Source organism: Phocoena phocoena, chromosome 9 (genome assembly GCF_963924675.1).
Source record: "Phocoena phocoena chromosome 9, mPhoPho1.1, whole genome shotgun sequence".
Taxonomy (NCBI): domain Eukaryota; kingdom Metazoa; phylum Chordata; class Mammalia; order Artiodactyla; family Phocoenidae; genus Phocoena; species Phocoena phocoena.
In genome coordinates, this window is record NC_089227.1 from 104,515,197 (window position 1) to 104,539,395 (window position 24,199).

At 38.4% G+C, this 24,199-nt stretch overlaps 1 protein-coding gene across 2 annotated transcripts in view; it reads right to left on the reverse strand.

Annotated features, from left to right (window-relative positions):
* LMBR1 (limb development membrane protein 1) overlaps positions 1–24,199 on the reverse strand; it is a 135,906-nt gene that overhangs the window by 34,744 nt on the left and 76,963 nt on the right. For both annotated transcript variants that reach the window (XM_065883484.1, XM_065883485.1), the window contains 6 exons: positions 24,095–24,163; positions 23,225–23,289; positions 20,139–20,211; positions 2,687–2,767; positions 1,397–1,473; positions 679–756 (listed from right to left, as the gene is read on the reverse strand). In XM_065883484.1, the coding sequence (XP_065739556.1) occupies positions 679–756; positions 1,397–1,473; positions 2,687–2,767; positions 20,139–20,211; positions 23,225–23,289; positions 24,095–24,163 (443 nt within the window). The remainder of the gene's footprint in view (positions 1–678; positions 757–1,396; positions 1,474–2,686; positions 2,768–20,138; positions 20,212–23,224; positions 23,290–24,094; positions 24,164–24,199) is intronic.

Consider the following 24,199-nt stretch of genomic DNA (forward strand, 5'->3'; position numbering starts at 1 on the left):
GGTGCTAACTTCGAAAAGTGTAATAAAATGTCAAAACTTAAATGCTACTTTAAGTATCCAAAAGTTTATAGAGACACCTAGAAAAAGTATGCCATATACGAATATTTAGCGGAAACTACCTTCCATATGGAGAATATATTTAAATAGACTAATTGACGGAACTTAATAAAATCATGAATTTTTAAACAAGAGAAATAATTAAGTTAATTCATGAAAAGATGTATATCTGACTCTCCTCCAGCAACTGAACATTTTGACTCAAGTTCATAAAATGACTCCTTTGAGGCATGAGTCCTTAAAACCACATATTTGGATCCTTTGCAAACGCAACGAATCCATGTAATAAACTCTTTATATTTCACTATTTCACAAAATATACATTTTCTTAAAGGATCACAAATACGAATTTCAGTAAAACAAAGATAAACTCTGATACAAAGTGTAAAAGGAAACTCTGATACTTGATAAAAAGCCAGACAATCCAAAATAAGAAATCAGAAACAAAAAACATAGTTTAGGAACACTGTTTATGAAAGCTCACTGCATAAAGAAATTCATACAACTTGAAGTATATATATGCGGAAAGGTGAATGTTTTCATTTATTTATTTGAAACACTCAGTTTATACACACAGAATACTTTTGCAAAAGAAAGACATTTTAAAGCATTTTACTTTACCCTTGTTCCCTTTGGCATTGCTGTTTCATCAACCAACAGGCAAAGAATATTACAAGCCACCAAGAGGACCGAAATGGACTACAACACAAAAAGTAAGCCATCAGTTCTGAATTTCAATTTTGTCAATACACATAACATTAAAATCTAAGTAACCAACCAAATGTATGCTTCAGAATAGAGGAAAAGCAGTCAAGACCAAAACTCTACATATAAACCTGAAGTAATGAGACTATAAAAACTCCAGAATAAATTCGTAAAAATTCTGCAAAGTACTATAATCTCAAAGCTTAAGAAAAAAGCTATTAATATAGATCCACTTATTAACCGATTTTACCAATTGGAACCCACAACTCCACATATTTAAAAAATGGTTAAAATGTTATCAGAACTAATTTAATAATATAATTTTCAGATCTTATCACAGCGTTTGATCAGGGTATCTGCAACACCTTGTCTCTTCTTAATTTTCAACTGAAACAAAAGAATGAATTTCCTGCTTCTATGAGGAAATAGATAATCGTGAGGACTTTTCAAAATTACCATTAATTTCATTTTTTGCTCTATTGAGTTTTTACAAATAAAAGCGTAGACAGATTTTAATCCTGTTGATAGAAAACCAGTTTACCTGAAACCATTTAGCTGAGGGAGTTGCCATACACAAATGCTAAAGTAAATAAAAAATAATCTGCTTTATTTAACTAGGCAAATAAATTCTTACTGTCTCAATAAGAAGGAGAACCATAACAGCAGGATACACCAAGTTTCTTTCCCATGCTGAAGCCTTTTTGCGCCTCTCTATTAGAAGGAAAAACAAAATATAATAAAAGTTTCAGTAATTTCCAAAACTTCTCCCCAGATTCACATTTTCATTCCCTACTAATACAAACAGTACGTATTATTCTTACATAAATTATCTTTTCCTAAAAACATAAATTATTTTTAATTTTCCTCCACACACTATAAAAATCAGAATTTTAAAATCAGTTTGCTACATTAAACAGCTCAATCCTGTGATGCTCAAATTTTAGCAATGTAAAGACGTTTCAATTATTGATGAAACATATTGTGGATATACAGCTTACTCTGAAAATACAGTAATGTTTGTATTTCTTTTTAAAATTTACATATTATTATAATGATAGATTTACACACTGATAGAGATCTGGAAATATCAGGTAACATGAGTTAAGAATCCCCTCTAATCCCACATCCTAAAGGCAAACACTTCCAGTTTCCTAAAGGCTGGAAGCAAATCTCTGTTTCTAGTGACAAAGGTCTACTTTGTAACACACCAATCCTTACGTCATGAACAACTGGAAAAGATGGATCAAACTTAATTTTTTAAAAAGAAATGTGTATGAAGATGTCAGAGAGCTACCATAATGATGGAAATTGAAGTCATTCTAGCTTTTTCTGTAGATTCCAAAGGGATTTTTAAATAACTGATTATGATTTCTGCAAATAAAGTAGTTTACTTATTTTCCCAAAAAAAGGAGGGAAAATAAAGAAAAAGATTTAAGAGTAAAAAGGTCTAGCATATGTATAACTGGAATCTGAGGAAATAAAAGAGAATGAGCAGATGCAATATTTGATGAGATGATGGCCAACAATTTCCCAAGTGGATGAAAGACATTAAGCCACACACTCATGAAGTGCCACAGATCTCAAGAAGGATAAATACAAAGAAATAAGACATTAAAAGGTAAGAATAACAGAAGATTACTTATCAGAAATAATACAAGTGAAAAGATAGTGGAGTGGTATTTTGGAACATCATCATCTTTGAAAAGTCATTTTGTACACATACAAAACAACAACAACATAAAGTGAATAAATACGTGCTCATCCTCTCTCCAAACTAAAAGACATTCTTTATTAACGGCTTTGGACAGACTGAGAGCTTGTAACATAGAGATTTCACAATTTTAAAAAATATTCCAGACTACAGTAAAGTCTTTAATAAGAAACCAAGACCAATACATAAGTCAAGGAAAAAAATGTACAATACCTAATTTTGTCTTAAGAGTCTTTACATTGTCAAGTTCTTGTTCCAACTCCGTTATATTGTGTTCCACTGATGAAGACAGTCCTATCAAAAGCAAAAACATTTCAGAAACATAACAACAGAACCCCAGAACAGGCAGCCCTCACAGTTAATGAAAATACTAAAAAACACACTGCAAATCCTGATCACTAATAATGAAAACAAGGGCTGCTGTGACTCACAGAAAAGTACATCCATTTCTTTACTCCTTAAAACTTCCAAGTTCTTGCTGATTAAACACTACATGTTTCCTAGAAAATTTTTGACTCTGGTAAAATTCTTACTTGATCTATTATTAATTTTTCATTAATTACAAAAGCATCATGTGCTTATTATAAAAAGTGAAAGAAAATCAAGATCTCCTCCTCTTCATCCCACCTCCCTAACGCAACAACTGTCAAAAGCTTGGGTGAGGTTTTATTCACCTTCCTGTACATACTCATAACATACATACAAATCACACTCATGATTTTTACTATGTATTTTATAAGAATGGGTCAAATCAGACATTATTTCACCACTTGCTTTCCTAGTTAATGATATGTCCACAATGACAGTCTCAACTTCTTAACAGCTGAATAATAATTCCAGAATATGGATGTCCTTCAGTTTTATTCAGAATTATTCCATTTATGAATATTCAGCTTTTCCTCAATTTTTTGCCACTACAAACATTTTTCTATGAACATCCAGTACTTTCTGGTTCTATTATTTTTGTAGGACAGAGTCTCAAAATTCAGACTGCCGAGTCAAAGGATATGAGCATTTAGAGTTCTAAGAGATATTTAAAAGTTACTTCCCCCCAAATACTGTGATATATTGTAATAAGTTATTATAATAATTTACATTTCTATGAACATTTTATTATAAAATATGCTTGATGTCAGATGATTTTGCCCAACTGTAGGCTAACGTAAGTGCTCTGAGCACCCACTTAAGGGGGGCCAGGCTAAGCTGTGTTTGGTAGGTTAGATATTTTCAACTTATAATGGGTTTACCAGGACGCAACCCATCGTAAGTCAAGGAAGATCTGTGTTTTCCAATCTCTTCCCCAGCAGTGGATGTTGTAACTCTTGAATTTTTGCCAATATGATGGGTAAAAAATATTTTCCCATCGTTACTTTAACATGTACACCTTATTCATATTTTCTGCTTGATTCTTCACTGGTTTGTATATGTCCATACTCTTTCTATTTTATCTGCTAAATTCTGAAATGGACAAATTTAAATCCCCCACTACAACTGTACTTTGACTGAATAGTTTTTTCTCAGTTTTTAAGAATTTTTTCATTATGCGTTTGTATTTGATAAGATTTGGGGGCTCCTCTAAGACTGTAACGTGTTCCTTATGAATCACACCTTTTATCATTGCATCATGACCCTCAGTGTCTTTAACGCTTTTCTTTACATTCATCCCCCCCTTTCATATATCATTGTATTGGTAATTTTGGTTACAGCAATATTCAATGCCTACATTATTACAATATAAATTCTGCCGCTTACCCATGTAATAAACTATGATTAGCTTTCCTTTCTTCCATAACATTCTTCTTCCCACCCCCAGAATTAATCTATTTTTACATTTGCTTAGTTTTTTATGCATTTACTACTAGTTCGAAGCTAAACCTTCCTCCCAAATGTCTTTATTTCCTCCAGAAGCTTACAAAGAAAAGGTGAATGGGAGGCAATTTTTTTGAAACTATACAAGTCTGAATATGAAAATTTGGTTAAATATAAATTTTTTTTTATATTTAAAAACTATAAATGAGGAATGAAAAGGTGTGTGGTTTACAGGGACTTAAACCCTCATCTTCCATAGCTGTCAGGTAATAGTTAACTTAATGCTGGAAAATCAAGAAATAGCAGGGGAACCTTTTTATTTAGTGTTTACGAGTTTATTATTCTTTATTAGTTAGTTCAAAATTAATTACCCTTCAGAATCGTGAAGTCACTGCTCCACCGCCCCCCAGCTTCCAGTGTCAGCTCTGAGAAGTCTGAAGCTCTTCTTCCTCCTGGGCCTGAGTGTGAACTGCTTCTCATTCTCCCTGAGAGAACGTGTCGGCCTTTGTCCCAGTGTCGGTGAGTCACTCTCATGTTCCATGTTGGGCACTGAGTGAGCACTTTCAATCTCCAAGTTCTTGTTCTTTAGAGCTGAGAAATTTTCTTGATGTTGTCATTTCCTCCATCCTGTTTTCTCTCCTCTCCCCACTTGGAATTCTATTAGTTGGACGTTAGATCTCCTGAAATGGTCCTCTACTATTCTTAACTCTTCCCTATGGTTGTCACTGTTGACCTATTTTCTTTAACTTCCAATCTTTTAGATACATTATCATTTCTAAATTTCAAGAGGCCCTTTCTGTTCACTAGCTATTCCATTTTTAATGGAATCCTGGCCCTTCTCATGGATGCAATCTCAGTCTCTCCCAGGATACTGATGATAGATTTTACTTTTTGCTTATCCTGTGCATATTCCGTCTCCCCTTAGTGTTCTTTATTGTTTGTTTGTTTGTTTGTTTTGGCCCCTACTTTCCCATGAGAGCTTTTTCTCTTAAGTATGATAAGGCTTAGTCATCTGTTCATATTTAAGAAGGAAGCACTAAAAATGATCATTTGAAACTCTAAGATTGCATGGGTGGCACCTGACAAGACTTTCTGTTGGGTAATCCAGCTGGGTTTTTCATGGACACCCAACTGCTAGCAGAGTGTGAGACTGTCCTCCTGGGTAGACCAGATTCCCCAGATAAGACTCTCTGATCTCCTTCTTGGGGTATTAAAGTTTGGCTGCCCAGGTAATGGGAGATGGGAGCTCACACATTTAGTTTGTAAGCACTCATCCCATCCTCCACTCCTCCAATCTGTGCCCAGGCCACAGCCTCACTTTCTCTGGAGAATTACCCTCCCTCTACTGCTGAGGTGGGGAAGAGGCAGTGGTCCGGTACCCTGGATGGAGGGGAAAGAGGTGGGGATCAAATCGTTTCATAAGCAGGCTTTTCACCAATCCTCCTTATCTTAACTTTTTCCACTTTATCCCCACTTTCATAGGTGTCTGGTAGTACCACTTTTGGGGACTTTAGGGGATTCTGGAATATAAATCAAGCACAGATGGCCTAGGATTCAGCATTCTTGGGTCTGCTAAATTAGTTACTTCTAAAATTCTCTCAGGTCTGCTAAATTTCAAAATTTTTTTATGGTTTTCTCCTCTCAAGTGTTCCTTCTTTTAGGTTTATGCTTCTCTGACCCTCAGTGTTCTCATCTGTGAAATGGGGGGGTATTATTAGGATGCTTTCTGCTGAGTCAGAAAACTCAACTCAAAGTACCTTAAAAAATAAAATAATTTCATGTAAGTGGAAGTTTACACACCGAGTGGGCTTCAAAGTGGGTTTTCCAGCAGCTCAACAGTGACATCCAGGGACTGAATTCTGCCATCTCCAAGTTCGTCTATTATGAAGACTGGTGCTTTCTTCTTTCATGTAATTTCATAATTTCTGTTTATTTTATTTTGTTCATTATTTCTTCTTTTCCTAGCAAGTGGAATTTCTATTTATTCTTTTACCCATGTTAATTTGACACTTCAGTGGTTACTTTCTCATTCTTAACACACATACTTAGACTTATGTTTTTTTCAACCTAACCCCACAGGGAAACCTTACTAGGTAACTTACTCCACACCAAGGTGAAGCTTTCACAACACTTTTTTAAAACCATTCTCTCACTGCTTTCCATTCACCCCTCCTACGTCCTGGACTGTGCTGAGACTATTTTAAAAATATTTAGTTTGAGATTATTACTAAAGTTTTCCAATGATATGGAAGCCGCCATATCCTTAATGACTAGAATAGTACCTAGTTACTAAATATACAGCTATAAAATGAATAAATAAATGAATGTCTTTTTGTACCCTAATAGATATATGACATCTTTGGAAATATATGAGTTTTTAATTGCAATCTTCCCTGCCCCCCTAAGACTACTAAGATTATTTAATAATCCTTAACAGGTTATAAAAGGGAAGTTTGATGTTGGTCTCTCTCTCTTATGTAAGTAATTTTTCTATGTGAAAGCTTGTAAATCTTTATTATTATCATCATTATTCTTGGAATTCGTGAATCATATAACTCTGGACCTGTTTATTTCCTGCTTAATAATCTTGCCTATGACTCTGTGACCTTTTCAATGTACACTCAAGTCTTTCCTCAGCTCACTGACAAGTTCTTCTATTACTTATTTACTTTTTTCTACTTGTTCTTTTTTCTTCTCCTAGATGTCTATTACTTAGACTAGGTATATTAGCTCTGTAGTCCATGTCTATTATTGCATTAGTGATTTCCTTCTCTTTGTTCTTTTGTTCTGTGACATGGAATAGTTCTTCCACTTGATTCTACCAGATGATTAATTCAATTTTCAGAAGGACTGTATTATTTTTCTATTGCTACTGTAACAAATCACCACAAACTTAGTGGCTTAAAGCAATACAAATGTATTATATTACAGTTCTGGAGGTCAGAAGTCTAAAATCAAGGTGTCAGCAGGACTGTGTTCCTTCTGGGGACTCCAGGGGAGAATCTGCTTGTCTTCTCCAGCTTCTGGAGGCTGCCAGCACTCCTCGGCTCATGGTCCCTTTTTCACATCACTCCACCCTCCGCTTCCACAGCCACATTTCCTTCTCTGACCCTCCTGTGTCATCTTTCACTTATAACAATGCTGTGGGACTTCCCTGGTGGCACAGTGGTTAAGAATCTGCCTGCCAATGAAGGGGACACGGGTTCGAGCCCTGATGCAAGATCCCGCGGAGCCGCAGAGCAACTAAGCCCATATGCCACAACTATTGAGCCTGCACTCTAGAGCCCGTGAGCCACAACTACGGAGCCCGCGAGCCACAACTACTGAGCCTGCGTGCCACAACTACTGAGCCTGGCACCACAACTACTGAAGCCCATGTGCCTAGAGCCCGTGCTCCGCAACAAGAGAAGCCACCACAATGAGAAGCCCGTGCACCGCAACAAAGAGTAGCCCCCGCGCTCCGCAACTAGAGAAAGCCCACACGTGGCAACGAAGACCCAACAGTCATAAATAAATAAATTTATTTATTTATTTATTTATTTATTTGAAATAAAAAACAATGTTGTGATGACACCGGGCCTGTCAGATCACCTAGGATAATCTCGAGACCCCCCTCGCTTAATCACACTGGAAAGTCCCTTTTGCCATGTCAGGGGTCATGTTTACAGGCTCTTGGGGTTAGGACTTGGGTACCTTCGTGCGACACTATTCTGTCTACCACAAGGACTATCACATCTTTTGTCTACTGAATTTTTATAATGTTTTTCCCACATTCTAGGCAATCCTTTTTCTACTCTAATTATATCTCTTTGAAAATTGGTATTTACTTTTGGGGGCTAATTACAAATTCTTATTTGTCTCTCCCATTAGTTAACTTCAATTGGAATCACACTTTCTCGCTATTCATCTTGGCCTTCGTCACTCAGTCCTAAGCGAATGGTAACTTTTCTGTATCTGCCGCTATTCTTCCCTTCACACCTACTCAGCGCACACAGTCGCTCAAACAGTGACAAAACATCTGGAGGGCCCAGTAATTTTTGTTTTTGGGGAGTACGGATGAACTGACCAGAAATATTGGTTCAGGAGAAAGACAACTCAGTGCTCTGGCATCTCTCAAGATACAAACAGCGCTCCTTTATCAAAGGGAGAAATACTGAAGGGAGGATTCAGGCCAACAACCCAAGGCAGCAGGGTACAAATGCACTAAGTCCTCTTGTGGAATCACAAAACTTCAGTCTTACCCCAGGTTTCTAAAAAAGGTAAGTATTCCCCACTGCATTTCCTTTCTCACTTCCGTCCATCGCTAAAGAGAGAGAAATCCAATATTCTCTCTTTTGGAGAACCTGAGGTCTTGCAAGCACTGAAATGTTATACACTATTTCCAGAGCTCATGAGTTTCATCATTTTACTTGCCAGTATATAGTTTATAAAAGAACAGGGGTAAAGATAGTATAGATGTATTCAGGTAGTGTGACCCAAAACTACTAAACTCTGACTACAAATTTAGCAGCCAAAACAAAAAGAGAAACATTTAAGTTACAGAATTAATGGATATTTCTGTGTAACAAAGAGATTTACAGTAAGATGGCATAGCATTATAAGATTTTCAAGTATCTTTGAATATAATAGTCTTAGAGATAAGTATATTTTACTTTTTATCTCATTTCTTTACAAATTATACGGTATGTATCTGTAGTTAATGCTCATTTAACTTCTATATCTGATAAATTACAAATACAATTCCAAACTACATTTCATTCCCTATACTTGTGAAGAAAAGCATTATTCCAGTAACCAGTTCACTGTTAGAAAAATAATCTGATGAATATTCAGAATTTTGAAAGGGAATCAGAGTAGACAGTATTCCTGCTGCCAATGTAAAATTAAGTGAAAAGACATAAATGCCTACTTTGTGGGTGTGATGTCTACGAAGCTCAATACAGATGTCTAGACTAATCAATGTTTTCAAAGGAAAATAACTAAAGTGATATTTCTGTAACACTGTGTGTTTATTTTTTGGTGACACAATGCTAGGCACACAATGCGTAGTTAATAAACACTGACTGGGTTGCATACTAAAATCAAGAATACATTCTTATTGTCCTCAAAGAAATTACGCCTTTTTTAAATGACTAGATTCATCTGGAATAACACGATTTTCAAAGACACCACCATCCTTTACTGTATATCTCACTACCTAAGTGAGAAAAGTAAGCTTGTTTGGGCGGAATATTCCATTATAAATGACTGGAAGGAAATGATGGCTCTTGTAAGGAATCATGATACACTGCAAAGAATTCTGGAATGTTACACAAATTTAAGCGGCAGCGACAAAATGATCAAAATATCCTAAAGAACTGTATTATCATTACTTTACTTCAAAATGAATCTAAAATATTCAGTGTCAGCATTGTCTAGTCAATAAGTCAAATTGGTAGACAAAACCTGTTTGGACTAGTCATGAAAAATAAAAAGGGATTCGCCAAGAAAACCACAAAGCAGCTCATTTAAGGTCAATTTAACGGTATTATTCTGTTTTCCTTCCAGCCTCAACATAAGACTTCACTACCTCAAAGGAAATTGTAAGAGTATCTATTTGCATTCCCCCTAGGTGATTGGCAGTTCACCACCAATTAGTTCAAAATTACACTGTTACTAGCATGCAATAAAAACAACACCTTTCATCTTTCTTACACAGGTAAGAATACCCTCAGAGCCAATAACTTTGATCAAATGAGTATTTTTGATCCTGCCCCACCTATCTCTTTGGATTCAGGAAAACTAATAGCTGAAGGCAACTTTTCCCAGCTTTATTCTTAAACTGAAAAACTAGTGTGGTATTGAAAATATTTTGCTTGCAAGATAACATAATTTCCCAAAGTCCAGCACTTCTTCAATAATTAAGCTGTCCTTACACCTTTTCTTTTTTTTTTTTAGATATTTATTTATTTATATTTGGCTGCGTGGGGTCTTCTTTGCTGCATGCGGGCTTTCTCTAGTTGCGGTGAGCAAGGGCTACCTCTTCATTGCACTGTGCAGGCTTCTCACTGCGGTGGCTTCTCTTGTTGTAGAGCACGGGCTCTAGAGCGCAGGCTCAGCAGTTGTGGTGCACGGGCTTAGTTGCTCCACAGCATGTGGGATCTTCCCAGACCAGGGCTCAAAACCATGTCCCCTGCATTGGCAGGTGTATTCTTAACCACTGCGCCACCAGGGAAGCCCACACCTTTTCTTAATACATAAGAGAGCCTTAACTGACATGCATTCATATGTTAAAGGACAGACACTAATTATTTAATATAAAATATATAATGTTGTATTTTTAAAAACAAACATAAATCTCCAACTAGGTATGTAAACAATTCAAAGAATATGAAGCAATAAAACAATCTCCCTAAACAATTCAGGACCATAAACAATTCAGTGTCCTAAACTTAGTCCCACAATGAATACTACTTGGAAATAGATACCGCTAGTATAAACATTATTTTTTCATTTAACGTTTACATTTAGCATATAGCCAAAAGAAAGCTGATTAGAAAATCTGTTATCTAAGTAACTCTTTAAAATTTTCATTATACTTAGTACTTTAAATTGACCAAAGTTATTTCTATCACCAAGAATGTGAAGTCACTCAAGTACTTTTAATTATTTCTAGTCACTCAGACAAACAAGTTAGCTGTTAAAGCCCAAGACTCCTAATAATTCATAGAATGAACAGTCTCCATCCCCTAAGCAAACACCAATTACTGTACACCATAAAGCCACTGATAATTAGACAGATGCCAGAAAGCTTTTGAAAACTGAAGCCTGGCCATGAAATCTCTAAAGCATCTATTTGGGCATGAACAAATACTACTACTATCTACAGAGGAGACAGACAACTCGCATACTCAAAAACTCTATTTCTATTCCATTTGCAGTGCTAACATTTGTTAAAATAATAGTTTCTATTTACTTCTAACATATCCACAAAATATGGCTAATTATAGAACCAAGTAATATGAGACTTTTGATATTCAACACAATTTTGAAAATGCAAAATACTTTTTTTTTTTTTTTTGCAGTACGCGGGCCTCTCACTGCTGTGGCCTCTCCCATTGCGGAGCACAGGCTCCGGATGCGCAGGCTCAGCGGCGATGGCTCACAGGCCCAGCCACTCCGCGGCATGTGGGATCTTCCCAGACCAGGGTACGAACCCACATCCCCTGCATCGGCAGGCGGACTCTCAACCACTGCGCCACCAGGGAAGCCCACAAAAGACTTTGATTATAAAAGACCACAAGCAAGATGAAGAGTATTAAACAATCAGCTTTAGGAACATTATATGAAGCTATGTACAATTAAAGTAATGGTTTGGCCTTTTTTTTTCTACTTTAGCTATAAGTTATTGGTAGATCTTAAGCTAGATAAGATGTTAAGATTATTTTATATGTGCTACTCTCAGGAACACCATCCTCCACATAAATGTGGTTGAACAAGCAGCTCATATGCATTAATTCATCTTCTGCTAACAAATCTGGATCATCTATAGAGTATCTCTCTAAATTTCAGAGAATATATGCTACTTAACTCTTAAATTATTCTATAGTTTGTTATTTCAAAGTATTCCTCATCTACTAATACTGTATCTTCAGCCAATTCATTTCATCCCTTCATCATCTCATTATCTGGGTCATATTTTATTGTCATGAAAAGTGATTATATGGCCCAAGAAACTGAACAAATTGTAACAAGGTGTCTCTCACAGTTTCAGACCCTTGGACCCAAATTTTGGTATCTTATTAGAAACCGTTTAATTAGTATTACCAGTAGAATTAATACTCTTTTCTGTTAGTTCATGAAGTCAAGATATTACTAAATATTTTCTTCTATCACAGTATTGCCCAAAAAAGGGTCATTCAGTGTCAACAACCTTTGCTATGTATGTTCTTGATGAAAGCTGATACTTGATCACCTTCAGCCTGTCTAAGCCCAAACATTTCTCGAAGTGGGCCAGAGTCTGCTAAATCTGAGACAGTCTCACTTCAATGGTATAACCAACAGAATAACCATTGCTGGACTACAGAAGAATGCCTAAGGAAAGTCAAGATGAAAGTAACGTAGCGGACATGAGATAAAACCCAACATAAGCCTCCTTATACCATTAAAGGTGTTATTGTGAAAGACATCATATAGCTAACTGTCTTGCCAATGACAATGGGAAAGCTTCCGACAGGATGCTAGAACTCTAAAGCAAGCAGAGACTGCCTGGCAAACTCAGATTGTTATAAACAGCAAGATTCAAGGACTGATGGTGACAAAATGCTTCTGACAGGTCACTTAGTTCCACAAAAAATTCAGATATGTCATTTTTTTCAATCCTTTACCTTTCAGAATACAAAGGTACTGCAACATGACACTCAGCAAAAATGAAACAAGTACATCTTCTGTGCTCTTAAAAATAAAGAATCAATATCAACTTCAATAGAAAAAGCTTTTAAAAAAAGATCAGAACGAAGCAGGAAAGTAACCGCCACCGAAAGTGATATACTAACTCTTTATCGTGAAGATGAAAACAGTACCTAACAAAACCGAATTGAATCACTAAGTTCAAAGGCTATAATATTTTTAAATAAATTACATTAAAAGAACTGTGAAGGGTGTGAACTTAAACAACAAAAATAAATTCCTATTCATTATGGTGCTTCTAAAGGTACCCAGTACACCCATAGGCTATACACACAAAAGCTAATTATTTCAATTAATGCTGTTGCATAACTTAAACACTTAAACAGGCTAATGATAAATATTTATCCTGGGAAGGAATTAGGCAAAAGATTTTCTACCACGATTAATGTAATGAGACTTTCTGCTGGGCTACTCTTCAGGGGTCCTGGAGTAGAAATGGATTGTGACTGCTCCCATTTCCTGGGTTAACAATAGGGGAAAATCACCTTACTTCTGCTTCTTCACTAACACCCAGCACACACGGTCCTCCAGCCCCTCAATCTTGGTTTGTCTCCAGAGGTCTCTACTATGGGCTTTCCTAAATACTCTTCCATGTGATTGTCTTTTATGCTGTCACCAAATTTTACTTCTTCCTTCTTCACATCTATGGTAAAATGACAACCATCCATCACGTGTGTTTTTCATCTATCCGTTTACATATGCAACAAGTATTTACTACCAACCCACCACATGTCTGGCAGTATCAGAGGATCAGGAAGAAAATAAGCAAAAATCCCTGCCCTGTGGAGTTCCTGTTCCAGGTGGAGAGATGGGCAATATATGAAAAGTGAGCAGCATGTCAGTGATTGGAAAGTGCCATAGAAACAATAAAGCAGGAAGGGGGAAAGAAGTGCCAGGGTGGAGGTGGGCCTGGCACTACGAAATCACTGCCACAAGGCTCACAGCATGGGAAAGCCCACGGAGAAGGGGACCATTAGGTAAAGACCTGATAGGCAGGAGGCAGAGGCGGGGCAGGCCGCATGAGAAAAGAACAGCAAGGAGACTGCAGGAGAGGAAGCCAGAGGATGCAGAAGCTACAGACCGGAGCCAACAAGTGAGATCTGACTTACATTTTCAAGCGCTCTCCTTGACTCACAAGGCCAAAGATGCAGGGAGCCCACCAGGAAACTACAGAATCTAACCAAGAGGTGACTGGCCACTCAAACCAGAGTGGTGACAGTGCAAGTGGTGAGGCGTGGTAAGATGCTGGAGAGGCTTTGAAGTGAGAGCTGACAGCTTTGCGAAGGAATCCACATGGGAATTAAGAGAAAGAGACGCCAACATATTAGCCTGAGCACCTGGACAAATGGATTTGCCACCTACAGGGATGGGTCCACTCTAACAGAGGCGGAATTAGTTGATCCTGGACTAGATATGTTCCAGATGCCAATCAGCCCAGTGGAGTGTCTGCTAGGCAGCTGGATCTACACAGTCGGAGGTCAGCAGCACACAGGTGGTATAAAGCCACGCGGCCAAAGGACACAACCAGAGGAGGGCAGGCAAACAGAAAAGAGAAGTTTAAGGACCGAGGCCTGAGGCTGTCCTGTGTGAAGAAGGAATGGACACAGAGAAAACCCAGCAAAGCAGACTGAGAAGCAGCAGCCCATTAAATGGAAGGACAAGGAAAGTGTAGCAAACTGAAAACCAAGTGGAATAAAACGATTTCAAGGAGAGGGGAGTGTAAGACGAGGACTCTGAACTCGGGGCCAACCTGGCACCAGCACTTCGGTAGAGTCGTGGAGGCAGAAGTGAGTTCAAAGCCAAACGTTCAAAGCACAGAAATGAAGCCAACAAGAATACAACCCTTGGGAGTTCCACTCTAAAAGTGGGAAAGCAATGAGGTGGTGAGCTGGAGCAGGCAGGAGGTCAAGACAGATTGATTTGCTTTCCTTCCTTCTGAGGAAAGAAAAATTTGTATTCTAAGGCAAGTCAAGGAAAATTTTAACACAAGAAGTTTTCTCTGCCCTTTGGCCGCCTCTCTCCCCACACTGTGCACCATGTATCTGCACTATGCATTGACCACACGGCCCCATCCGCAGAAATACCTGCTCAACCACAAAGAGCAACGTTCTCCTGGCACCAACAAGACGACTCCTTAGGAGATAACCTTCCTTCTTAACCCTGTAAAGGACGGCGATGACCCACTACCCACTACTCACTTTGTATGTGTAGGTCTGGATTGTATAAACTGTTGATAATACGTCATTTAATGCACAGCTCTCTGTCTCAAAAACTCACACAACTGTGCTTTCACCTCTAAGAGGAGGACCGGTTCTTGGAGTTTTCTGAGAGACTGTTCCCAAGTTATAATCCTCAATTTGGTTTGAACAAAATTTTCCATTTCTTTCTTAGATCAACTGATTAGTTTTTCATCGACACTTCCTTCCTTTCCTTCCTCTCTTTCACTTGGTCTTTCATTCTGTTGAGAAAAATCACAGTAATTCTCTATGCTGATGGAAATGATCCACTTGGTGAAAAACTGATTCTGTAAGAGAAATGTAGAACGACTAGAGTTCTGTCCTAGAATCAGTGAGAAGGGACAGAATCCAGTGCAACAGGGGAGGGCCAACCGTAGCCAGAAGCAGGGACAATGTAGCCACAGTGTAAGGAGAAAAGGCAGCACAAGCAGGGGCAGCTGCAGGTAGGTGGATCCACACAAAGGGAAACGCTCGTGCAAGTTGTGCCATAATTGCTTCTATTTTCTCAAGAAAATAGGAAGCAAAGTTATCACCTGAGAGTGACAGTGAAGATGGTCTGAGAAAAGAGAAGACATACATAGTCATCGAGGAGAACCTATGGTCATGCACATAAAGAGAGGCCAGGCAGTCATGGTCAGACGTGAACAGACGTGAGTGCAGAGGACATCCAGAGCTGGCTGGAAGCAAGGCTGCAGTCTCGCCAGGCATGAGTACAACAGAGTGAGAGGGAAGGGGGACTGAGGGTGCACATGAGGGAACGGTTATAACGACGGCCCAGGAATTTAAACTGTGACAAAGCAAGGGTATGATGGAAAAGGGTGGGGCTGGTAATAAAAAGTTATTAGGATAAATAAATGACACGTTAAGTCTCAATACTGAAGAACTGTGGGAAGTGAGCTGGAAAAATCAGAGCTGGAGAGGAGGACGACTGATTTTGAGATTATGCAAGAACTTGAGCTCCCGCTCATGACAAGGCCTGCATTATAATCCCGGGCAATAAGCAGCTGAGGGAGATCGTTGGAAGAGAGAGGTCAAGGAGCTCCCAGAGTACTGGGACACTGAAACCACCAAGAATTATGATAGGTGTTGTAGAGAGAATGATCATGAATGAGGAGATAAAACAACAGCCTCCAGGAGGGCGCAGGAACAGCCTGGGGTGGGAGGGGTGCCTGAAAAGGGGAGAAGGCGTCAATCAGGTCAAGGTCCAAAGACGCGAGATTCAAAGTGTCTGAAAGAGAGCAAGAGGAGGCCAGCCAAGGCTGTGGGGAAACGGAGCCCCACCGAGGGAGCTCCCGAGGAAGCACGGTTCTTCACGCAAGAGGGCGAAGGCTGAGCATCCAGGCTTCTGCTGCCGAGTGAGCGCTCAGCTCCAAGTGCTAAAGCACAAGGTTCACGAGCTAGGGGACAGTGGGAAATTGGGGCAGAAAAGGGACAAAGAGAGACATGGGGAACACAGAGTCTGAGATGCAAAGAACTGCATACCCCAGGCTCCTCATGCCAGCCGGCAGAAAGGGGCAAAGAGCAAAACGCACCCATTATCCCTGCGGGTCCCAAGTGCCGAGAGTGGGAAGGCACAGGAGTCTTGCCAGAGCCGCACGAGCTCTGGGGACGTCACTTTACTCTTGCCAGGGTAGGTGAACGTGAGGGAAGGGGGCTTGGCCAGATGGCGTGGCGCTCGGGCTCCCTCCCGCCCCAGGATCCCATACAGCTCCCCTCCATTTCTTTCCAAGTCTTTCAGCGCTGGACACAGCCTTCACAGAGTCTCACCATTTCTTTTCCTGTTCTTCAGTTAACTAGTCCATGATCTTGAGACTCAGCTTCTAAATTCACCTGCACAATGTCTGGTTCTTAGAAGAAGACGTGCAGTAAACAGACAAGGGAGGAGAAAGAGTGGAGCAGACTGGTAACAGGATGGCTTCTTTATGACAGTATACCCGTTAGCTTTATTTTATTACTGTATTTTATGAAATAACAATAATATTAACAAGAACAAAACCTCTAGCACCATCAAGGGTCAACGAGAAGCAACGGAGTCACAGGCAGGCAGCCCATCCTAAAGCTACACTGATAACTTAAACACCAGGCATGAAAACCCAACTCCAGGGATATAATAACAACCACAACAAGTCATCTTATCGTCCAGAAAAAATGGTGTTAGTCCCACAGTAAAGCACCTCTTGATATTAAGTATCATGTTTTTTCCAGATAACTGTAAAGCTGGGATCAGAGCAAACCATGCAGATGTTCCCAAGATTCAAGATTCATGCGATGCGCGTCACAGCCCACGCAAACCAAGAAAGCACACTCAATGTGCCCTTAGCAAACACCATCACAAATTCTGGGGTGAATCACCACTGTAATCTGTATTTTTAAAAATCTTTTACTCTATTCTGCAATTCTTTTTAATAGCCCAGAGTAAAAAGTTAAAACTTCACTTTTTAAAAATAATTTAAAATATAAAATAACTGTTACAACAAAATACACTTGACACAGTACTAAATAAAATCCCTGTGGGGCTTCCCTGGTGGCACAGTGGTTAAGAATCCGCCTGCCAATGCAGGGGACACGGGTTCGAGCCCTGGTCCGGGAAGATCCCACATGCCGCGGAGCAACTAAGCCCGTGCGCCGCAACTACTGAGCCTGTGCTCTAGAGCCCACATGCCACAACTACTGAAGCCCGTGTGCTGCAACTACTGAAGCCCGTGCTCTGCAACAAGAGAAGCCACCACAACAAAGCGCACGCACTGCAAGGAAGCGTAGCCCCCACTCACCGCAAACAGAGAAAGCCTGTGCGCAGCAACAAAGACCTAATGTGGCCAAAAAAAAATAAATTAAAATAAAATAAAATCCATGGGATGATTTCCATTACTAACCTCCCATGATCTATATTTTCTTAAAAAATAGCAAATCATAAAATACAGTTTTGTTCCATCTTGGTTTTTTTCCTCTGCACATATTGATAAATACACTTTACTGAAGCTCACAATTCTTAGTCTATGTTAGTCAAAATGTCCATTTTGCCATAGAACGCTTTATGTTACAAGCCTATTATTTTCTACCTGAAACAGTCCATAGTGCTAACCAACAGCAAACAGCAAAACTACAGCATTTATCCCAACAAAGAGTCTCACTGGAAAGATTTTAATGACAACCTACCAACAGAGCAGTCAGAAGTAGTGCATGGCTTCCCAAAATGGCAGAAAATAAAATTACACTTAGCATCAGCTATCATACCATCCTTAATTCTCTACAAACTATAACATTATTGTGCTAGCCGGAGAGCTTTGTTTATTTTGGCTTTGCCTCATTATATAATACCTTAAACTTCTGGCAAGTATTTCCTTTCCAGTTTCTTTTCTTTTTTTTAATACATTTATTTATTTATTATCTATGGCTGTGTTGGGTCTTCGTTGCTGTGCACAGGCTTTCTCTAGTTGCGGTGAGCAGGGGCTACTCTTCTTTGCGGTGCTCAGGCGTCTCACTGCAGTGGCTTCTCTTGTTGCGGAGCACAGGCTCTAGGCACACAGGTTTCAGTAGTTGTGGCACATGGGCTCAGTAGTTGTGGCTCGCAGGCTCTAGAGCACAGGCTCAGTAGTTGTGGCCCACGGGCTTAGTTGCTCCACGGCATGTGGGATCTTCCCGGACCAGGGCTTGAACCCGTGTCCCCTGCACTGGCAGGCGGATTCTTAGCCACTGTGCCAGCAGGAAAGTCCTCCTTTTCAATTTCTTTAGATATAACAAACCACTTTTGATGTGAGGAGCCAAGGATCTAGAAAGATTCTGGAGGGACTTTTTTTTCCCCATTGCTGAAGGACAAAGTGAGAAAAGCCTGTATGCGGAAGTCTGTTTTGATTAGACTTAATTCAAATTCTTTAATTCACAGAGCAGTGTGTTTTACCCTCCCTAGATCTTAGCCTCCTGAGCTGTAAGGCAGAACCAGTATACATCTAGGCTGACACATAAGCCCCACATACTGCAGGAGGCAGCTGGACATGTATTCTTTATGATTCAGGCATGTTTTATTACACAGCGGCATGATTACCTAACTAAGACAAATTCATTATAGTATTAACTACTTTAATGAAATATGATAAAGCTGACAGTATTGATTAAAGTTATAATTCTTAAATTAAATAGGCTTATATGCTAAAGTAGCTTTAATAAAGTTAGAAGAATAAAAGATACCTGTAGTTCCAGTCTAAAAGTTATCAGTATCAAAGCATATAATTATTACTGACAAGAATTCTCTAGAATAGATACAATCTGAAATTCTTTGATCTAAGAATAAAGCTCTAAATGTTATCAACACTTTTGGGTTGATGATTTAAATTCACTATCTGTAACTGAAGAAAACAGGTATTTTCCTTCCCATTTCTCAGTATTTCACAGTTAAAGTAACCTTCCATTTTATACCAACTCTTGAATTATGGTTAGCTATAAATAATCTGATCTTGGTGTTTAGGTTTTCAACATTTAAAAAAAAAAAAAAAAAACTTTGTAGGAGAAAAGAGTGCAGGGTGAAATTCATTTGAGTAAAATAAAGAAAATTTTACGATGTCATTTCTCTGTTAAACTGTCATCACTCTTTTCTTCATTGGTTCATCATTTGAAGCCAAAAATGATCAGTAATGAAAAATTAAATTTTAAAATCTTTGACATGCTTACATGGTTACCAGCTAACAATGAACAGCATCCCCAAATGACAACAGAGTTCCTAAGTACAACAGAGTCTAATTTGGTCCCTTAGTGTCAGAGAAACCCTGCTTTTTACCGTGCATTAGAGATTTCAACAGGAGAGACATGAGGTAGGGATACTACAGTCACTAAGACAACATGCAAATCTGCAGAACCTCAGCAACTACAAGTCATAATGCTTCCAATACGTTAGGATCTGGTAGAAGAGGGATATACCTTAGTGGCCAGTGTCCCAGCACTGAACTGACCCTGCTGGTTACAGCTACTATCAGTTAGGGAGAGATGGGACCCCGACCAAAGTGCCGCTACTCCTCAGTAACCCTCTCCTCACCTGGGAAGTTCACGTGTTTCTCTGACATCTTGGCCTCAGGCAACAGCACAAAGTACTGAGAGGCTTCTATTTTTTCCCTCAATTATCTGTCTTTTTTGAATTAAATAATTTTTTATTCTGGTCTAAATATGTAATAAATACTTACCGTTTAGTCGTCGCTGAAGTGCTTCTTCCTCTAGGGTAATAATATAAATTTGTTCATCCAGGTCTTCAAGAATCTAAATTTAAACATCAAACTATTGAATAATACATTACGTAAGTAGTGCTTACGAGAATATTTAGGCTATTTGGCCTATAATTTAGATAACCATTCAAATTACTAGGAATCTAAATTAAAAATGCTCAAACTATTCTACTTGCAAATTAAGTAGAAATTCTTAGTATATAACTAAGCACATCAAAAGCTGATTATCACAAAATCTACATACATTTAAATTGATTTTTTTCAGTTTAAAGAATTAAAGAACTCTGCAACTCTCTCAATGGCACACAAATGTATGAATTCTAAACATCCAAGAAGCTAAATGCAATAACATCTCTACGCCCAAGCCAATATTTTAGAGCCAGAGGAATAGATCACCCAGTCCAACACTGGTTTCTCATCTACATTAACCTGCATAATGTGTAAAACAAAAAACCCATAAACTAAATCACTACCATCAATACTTTCCATTTACATCATCATTACATACTAAAAAATTTCCACAAATATTAAACACTGGTATCATGAAAAACATCCTATAGACAGAACCCTAGAAAAATAGTGTGCTAACATACACAACACTCACTACCACAGTATACAACACTAGTAAAAACAACCACCAAGAAACCCCACTAACCAGTAACCAATTATATGGGATACTATCTGCACTGTGTAAGGGTTGGTGTGCTTCATCCCCTTGATTCTACAACAACCCTATGAAAAACAGACCGCTCTCGCTGTATCTTGTAATATGCCAAGAAACAAAGGTTTGGCAAAGAAAAGTTATCTGTCTTCAAAGCCTGTGCTCTTAGCCAGTCTGGGCTGATGGGGACCTAAATATGGATCGGACTTAGGCCTTGACCTCAAACAGCTTATATTCTAGTGTCCAGGAGAGAAACGAAAAATCAAAAAGAAAAAAAAATTATAGAATTGAAAGTAATGTCATAACTGAAGCTAAAATAAAATGTTAACAAAAGTTCAGAAGAAGAAAGATTCCCACCTTCTATTTGGGAAGAAAAAAGTCTTGGCAAATGGTTTTGATGGTAGTAGCATCTTACCCAATAGCTTCACTTACCAAAAGGAGGAAAGACATTTTGCTCAGAGGAAGTGACAAGCAAAACATACAGGTGGAGAGGTACAAAGTACACTTAGCAGTAAAGCTGCTCGATGACTCTGGAGCTAATGGCAGAACAAGGAGTGGTCCAGAGCCCAGGCGCTGAAAAGAGCCTCTGGGTTCAAATCCTGCCTCATCCTCTCAGATCTGTGATCTTGTATAAGCTACCTGATCTCCCTGAACTGCAGATAATTCAACCATAAAATAAGAACACCATCACCTAACTTATGGGTTTGTCATCAGGATTAAATGAAATTATGCATGTAAATAAAGTACTTAGTGCAAGCATATAGCATATACTTAATTACTGAATAAATACCCATTATTATTGGATGTTAGGAACAAGGAAAGAGGCAAACATTAAAAAGTTTGAACATGTTACTAATAATAGACAAGTTTGGGAGAAAATAAGCTTGGGGAGGGGAGATAAGTAGTTTGATTTTGCATCTGTTGACTTTTCAGCTCCATAGGGCCTTCAATTATAGCACTTAAAATATACTGTAGTTTGTATTCACTCTCTTTTTCTCACTAGGATTAGACATTTAGAAGTGATGTGGAAGTGGCAGAGGTGCTCGGGAAAACAGAGCAGAGCACCTTTAGATCAAGGACAGAACTTTAAACATTTGCCTATTTTAGGGGGAAGAAAGTAGAAATGGAGAGACCAAAACAACAACAACAAAAAAAAATCCAGAGAATTAGGAAGAAACTAAATGAATGCAATGTCACAAAACCTCTTTAAGAGGGAAGTAAATTTCAAGATTTGATAGGACATGTATTTGAGTGTGTGTACATTTATGTAGCAGGTTAAAAAATCCATTTTTATTTTTTAAAAATACAAAGATTATTTATTAAAAAACTTCCAAAATTAAGCAAGCATTTACTAAAAGAATGTCTACCATGATATTCTCTCAGTTTTTTCCCTTGATGAATTACACTGATAGGGAAGAAAAACATATAACCATAATAATTTCATAAATACTACTAGTGAAATATAAAGGGGAATATGAGAAATGCAGAGGAAGGAGCTTGATTATTTTAGCTTAAAGAAGAAGTGAGGCAAGGGTCAAAGACAGGTAGTATATGCAGCTGGTCTCAGAGCCAGGACTTCAGGAGACTGGCAGGTGGCTGAAGCAGGTAAGAGGCAGAAGTGAGAGAAAGACCCTCGACATGCCTGGGAAGTGGAAGAATCCAGGCTGCTCTGGGCACAGCAAGTCAGCTGTGAGACTGGCTAGAATCAGTCACCAGGGAAGCAATGGGGGCAGGGGCAGCTACAGGCAAATTCAGCGGGGGACAGTTGTGAAAGGCCTTGTATCATGTGAATAGTTTAGACTTGAGCTTGTAGGCAATGAGGATCCATGAAAATAATGTGACAATTCCCTAGCTACAGGTAAGAATTATGGTCATTTTATTAAATATTTGACAAAATAGCTAGAGGCCCAAGTAACTTAGGGACAAATCATCAAAACTACTACCAACTGAAAATTATTTTTTAATGAATATACAGCATTTCTGAGATTAGAGGGAAAGGTATAATTCAATTAATCAAGATATAATATGCAGACAAACTTTCAGAAAATAACTGCTTTGTAAGTCAAAGAATATATAAACTTTGAAACACAAAAGAGTTACCATTTGATATAAGATAACGGGCTCCTAAAATACCTGTAAATATCTATACATTTTGTCTTCAAATTTGCTAGAAGAATTTCTAGCTGAGTGCCTATAGTTAGTATTTTAAGAGCAAAAGCAAATTTGGTTCCCAAAGATGAAAAAGATTAAAATAAAAACAATGACAATTTGGGTTATAAACCCATAAAAATATTCTTGTTTCTGAATGCTACTTTAGAACCTAAAAGATGTTCAAATGTAAAAATGTCTATTTAACAAACAAAATGGTTTACAACATCATACTCACTGTTGGCTTCACCAACAGCTGCCCCATGACTGTGAACATGCGGGAGAGGCCAACTGGGGTGCACACTGCAGAACAGAGAAAGCTCACTTCAGAGTTAGGAGAGAAACTGCTAGCCCAAAATAAAGCAAACTCAAAGACTGCTGTTGTAAGAAAACGCTTGTTTCCAATCTAGGTTCTCTCAGTGTTTTGTCAAAGGGCTCCTCAATGTCACCGTTAGAGAAGCTCTAGGGGTTCGTGCACAGACGACGGGCATTCCTATATTTAAGGAAAGATTCATGGAGACTAAAGGAGGGGTAGGATATGCCAGATTCTAGCAGCTGAATAATAATAAGTATTTTCACTTAAAAGAAATGAAAGAAAACCAACCAGAGAACAGACTAAATTTCAAGTACTAACTGAATCAAGTATCAGACAAGAATATCCGAAAGTGACAACTATAACCTTACATCCTTTCACCTACTTTTATCTGCTTATAACATCTCTGAGATATGTTGAGATGCCTTAAGTAAAACAAAACAAACTGTGAAAAAAAGACTGCCAATTCATCATACAGAACTCCACCATAACCATTCAAAAGTAGAAGCTAGTGTTATGATGGGGGGGAGGCACGTGCACGTCTGACGCTCTCCCCCTCCCTCTCTCTTTCCAACTCTGTGGAAGAGGCTTTCTTTAGAGAAAAACAAAAGTATCTTATTATTTCAAGGTTTCAGTTTATCAAAATTTATCTTGAACATACAAAAAAAGTTAAGGGCCAACTTTTAAAAAAACCTCCAAGCTGTTAAGGAATCTCATCGGGAAACCTGTCTGTAATTTTCTAGAACACAGAACAACTCTACTTTATTATCAATATTATGTCAGAAAAATACTTACAGAGGAGTAACAAACATCCCATCAATGATATACAGGAATATAAATAAGGTAGGTAGAACTCCCAGAGATCTATTAAAAAATGTAAATATATTTTAGTGCATCCAA